At 31.0% G+C, this 4,885-nt stretch overlaps 1 protein-coding gene across 1 annotated transcript in view; it reads right to left on the bottom strand.

The window, feature by feature from the left end:
* The window catches only part of alpha-Man-IIa (alpha-mannosidase 2), a 10,493-nt gene extending 7,639 nt beyond the window's left edge, over positions 1–2,854 (bottom strand). The window contains exon 1 of the mRNA XM_018458581.1: positions 2,246–2,854. Within this exon, the coding sequence (XP_018314083.1) occupies positions 2,246–2,374 (129 nt within the window). The 5' untranslated portion in view covers positions 2,375–2,854. The remainder of the gene's footprint in view (positions 1–2,245) is intronic.
* Positions 2,855–4,885: the final 2,031 nt, after the last annotated feature.

Here is a 4,885-nt window from a genome sequence, read left to right as displayed (position 1 = left end):
AAGAAAATGTAATGAAAAATAGGGGGTTCCATTTAAAAAAATCGACGTGACCTTGATCTGACCTTGGCGACGCCACCCAAGGTCAAACTGATTAGATCAGTAAATACATCATTTTAAACCTCACAATTTTTGTCTGAAATATTTTTTTCAAAAATGCTTCATTTTCGAGATATTCGACCATTTCCGGACTTTTTGAAGATCCTGTATATATATATATGGTATATATATGGTATATATATATATATATAATTTATTGGGCACTAATATACTATATAACTATACATACTTGATTATTAATATAATTTGTAACGCAAATGATTGTAATGGAATTATGTTGTAAGATTGTAGATCAGAAATAATTTTGATGGTTCTACTTTCACGATAACTAAATGAATCTTTTGGACTGAAAATATTAAACTACCTAATTTCGAGTACTTGACCGTTGATAAGGAATGCATTCGTTATATTTTGTATTTTACTGGATTATTTACATTGAAAATGATCCGACCGAGGTCGAAACTGTCTGTTTTAATTTTAAGTTTAATGTTAAACATGCGTTTTATTGTATCTCTGTTGCAATGTTAATTTAACTCTAAATTGTTTTATTGTAATTTTTTATATTAAAAAATTTTTATAGAAAATGGCTTGTGTCGCATATGGCTCGTAACCCTTTTTATTTGTTGATATATGTTTATGTATCTTAAAAAGTTAAAGATGATTTTATTTCAAACTTGTCTAGATAAAAGATGAAATTATAAATCATTTCATCACAATAATTTTAATGTCGCTTTTAAGCACAAGGACATTAAATTAATATATTCATATTCTCATCTAATATGAATCTTTATTTCCTAAAAAATGAAGTTTTTTAAAATGCTTTTTGTCTGACAAACGATTTCTGCATGATACATACAGGATCCTCGGAAAGTCCAGAAACGTTAAAATATCTTGAAAACGATCAATTATAGCAAAAAATAATGTAAGAAACAATGTTATAGGGCTAAAAAGTGTACCTAATGTCATATAAAGGTTAAGTTTAATTTTTTTGAATGAAATCCTCCATTTTATATTGCATATTGTAACTTATTTTAGAAGCTTACCAAAACATAACAAAGTATTTTTTCGTGAAGTACTTTTGAGACTTAAAATTTACAGTATCGCCAGTGTTTATTAGTATTATCCAAGATGTCTGACAGCTAAAACCTTCGAGTAACTTTTAAGTCTCATAACTGAAAATTTACTCAATAAAATACTTTATTATAGCGCGTTTTGAAAAAAAACTTTAAAAAGAAATAAACTATAAAAATATGCAATAAAATGGGACTTCCACTAAAAAAATTCAACTTGATCTTCATATGACCTTGTGGACTTCCAAATATTAGGTGCAAATATTAGAGCAAACATTAGATACATTTTTTCAGCCATATAGCTGAATGTTTTCAAGATATTTAGCCTTTCTTAACTTTTATGAGAGGAGTCTGTATAGGTATAGGTATAGATATGGTCCAAGAGCACTCACTAACAACTAATTGTAGTAAAACATGTATTACTCTCTCTCTCTCTCTCTTTGCTTCTAATGAACAATAGAGTGATACAATAGCTCTAACAGCATGCTCTTCCAATACAACCTATATCAATAGCTGTGAATGTATTAAAAATATAAAAATGGAATTATGTATAAAGAGAGATATCTTTTGGCAGTTGAAATGGTTAGAAGCAGATGTAGAACAAACAAGTATAAAATGTATTTTTAATTTTTATTTGAGTGTCCCATAATACAGAATTCTTTATTTGTAACTTTGATTTGGAATAGACAAATAAAAAAAGTATCAATCATTGCAACTAACATCAAAATCTGTGAAGTATTTCTTTATAAATTTGTCTATTTTTATAAGTAAATACTAAATCGATTTTCATAATTTTTTATTTCTTAAAAAAATGATTAGACTACAATTTGTTCGTTCTTTTAAAAAATTATAAGCAAAATTACAAAGAAAATAACTGACTTTTTACAAATCATTAATTACTTAAAAAGGCATTAATGAAAATATTGCCAAGAAAAAAGAAATACCTAAAAAAGATAATTTGAATGTCCTGATCATGCGATAAGAAAAAGGAATGTAAAAATAGGTAGCGTCTCTTCATATAATGAAGAGATGCTACCTATGAAAAGATATAATTTCACAACTATACTCTTCTCCTTAATCGTATTGAAAATATGTATTACTAAATATAGATAACTTACATTGCTCATGGAAAGTTTAGGACCTTGTCCAGGAGAAAGAAGAGTTAGGTCCATCATTAAATAGGTCATCGCACAGCAAGCCAGGGTCAAACCAGCTCCAAGAATGGCAATAGTCTTTCTAGTCCTCATTATTACAAATCTGGTTTTGCATTGAATTTAAATTTAAACTCCACACCAATTGGAAATACTAAATTTAGCAGCTCTCGTCAACTTGAACTGGTAGTTCGATGTTGATAGGAAAAGTAAATTAAGTCTATTCGGTCTCTTAACCTAATTTATCCATCGTTACGAAAGACTACATATTAAGGACGGACTTTATATTCTCACTTATCTAACGTTTCGGATCCGATGGTAGGATTCTGATTAACGATTTCCATAAATCCAACTGCCACTTTGAATTCGCTTTACAGTGAAATGATTTATCCATTAACCAATATATTGTCCATTTCACTGCATTTCACTGTTCATCACAGTTCATCAGTAGTGATAGCAGCTATCGCTATGTAAACGTCGTAAACATGTATATGATGTATACGTATACAATCGATCTTGTTTTTTCAATCATTTTCAATCTGTGGATAATTTGTCATGTGGACTACGTCTCTCTCGATGTCACAATTTTTTCTTTTTCCTCTTTTAAATGTTAATACTTGATCAACCTCAAATCTTGATAAAAATACAGTCAATTGATACGTTTTTGTGTAAAAATTAAGGTTTGACAAGAAAAAAAAACATTCTATCCCGTGAACTGAAATATTAATCGTAAAAGTCAACGACTATTCAGGTTAGGAAGTCTGTCATTAGGTTTGTTCTTCTTGTTTACACTTCGTACACTTTCGTGTAAAGTGTACACTTTAGCGTTCTTCTTGTCGGAAGTGACGTTGAGGTGTATGATTACACGCTGTTTGTCTTGAAAGTGTAATACACTTTAATGACGTATTTTACACTGGTTTTACACGTGCTTGAGAGGTGGTGTAAAATTGGTGTAACGTTACACTAATAGGTTAGGTTGCTAAGATTTGAATTTGGATTAGTAGTTCTTATTCCGAATTAAATAAATCAGACTCAGACTGAGACTCCAAAATGTAATCAAGAATTTCTGCATTTATTTCATCCATTTTGTGATGATCGTAACAATATAGTCAATATTTTAAGAAGTCAAATTTTAAGAAGTTTTTCACTTTCACCAACTCTAAACATAAACAACATGCATAAGTAGCTGTTGTACGTACACTTTGGCGTTCTTCTTAAAAAGCTTACACTTTACACGACATTTCTTCCCCTCCCAAAAAGTGTAGTGTAAAAGTGTATGGTGTACATACACTTTACACTTCTCGTGTATCAAGAAGAACAAACCTATAGATACGAAATATTGAAAATATTGGGCGCGCTCAAGTCGACAAAGCGGCTAGGTCTGCTCGCCGAGCAATTAAACATGATTGGTTGGATCCACAGATAAGAATCAATCATGTTCATTCGTTCAGCAAGCATGCTTAGCCGCTTTGCCGTCTTGAACTCGCCCATTGCGATGCGAGCACCTTGAGGCTGCGTGGAGAAGAAAACAGCAGAATGGAATATTGACAGAAAAAAGATAGGATGAGGATAATTCTCATTATCTTTCGGCTTTTTGTACTACTTACTACCAGCGTGAATTGTGATTAGCCACTGCTTTTCCCGCTTTCTGTTTTTCCGTCAAGGTGTGAACGCGCCCTTAGGATGCTATTACATGAGCGCGGAAATGCGGAAACGCGTAACCAATCAGAAGCGATCTGCTATTATGGTTTCGCGTTTTACCGATTACTGATTGGTTGCGCCTTTCAGTGTTTCCGCGCTCATATAATGGCACCCTTAGGGTTGATTTATAATAGGTCGTAATCTGTTAACTTTTTCCGTAATCTATAAGAATTGACTAATCACAGTCGAGTGAGAGGAGAATAATCGACTATGATTGGTCAATTCTTATAGATCACGGAAAACATTAACAGATTACGGCCTATTATAAACCAACCCTTAGGGTACCGTCATATGCGGCGTAACCTGGGGAGTCGATTCTGTATCTTTAAACAAGGTGAAAATGACAAAAGTGAGCAAATTTACTAAGTGTTGACCAATGAAATTATCAATATTCTAGTAAATTTACTCACTTTTGTAATTTTCACGTTTCAAGGTACAGAATCGATCCCCTGGGCTGCGTTCAGGAATTATGCCTAGATAACTCTGGGGTGCATTTTTGCTATAGTATACGTAACGTAACCTATAGCTTAGAGTTATCTGGGCGTAATTCTTGGGTACCGATCATAAAACTTTCCTCCTAGTGTGAATTGTGTAAAGTGAAAATTTTTTAATGTAAAATTGTAAAAAATTAAAATGTCACGAAAATTTCATGAAAATGTCATAAAAATGTCATTAAAAATAAATGGTTGAAAAGCAATATAAAAATAATATTATTAGAAAATTATTTTATAAAAATATACTAAAAGATTTTAACCACTTTATAAATATCTAAACGAATCGATTAATTTAATGTCATATGTTTATGCAGTATTAAGTAACCAAATTTTAGACAAATTAATGTTTATATGTTATTAACTAACTTAGGTTAAATCAAAACAAATAAATTCAGTTTATACTGTTAATATA

The sequence above is a fragment of the Mycetomoellerius zeteki genome, unplaced genomic scaffold (assembly GCF_001594055.1).
Source record: "Mycetomoellerius zeteki isolate Tzet28-1 unplaced genomic scaffold, Tzet1.0 scaffold733, whole genome shotgun sequence".
Taxonomy (NCBI): Eukaryota; Metazoa; Arthropoda; class Insecta; order Hymenoptera; family Formicidae; genus Mycetomoellerius; species Mycetomoellerius zeteki.
The sequence above is the reverse complement of the archived record's forward strand: the minus strand, read 5'-3'. Positions and strand labels throughout refer to the sequence as shown.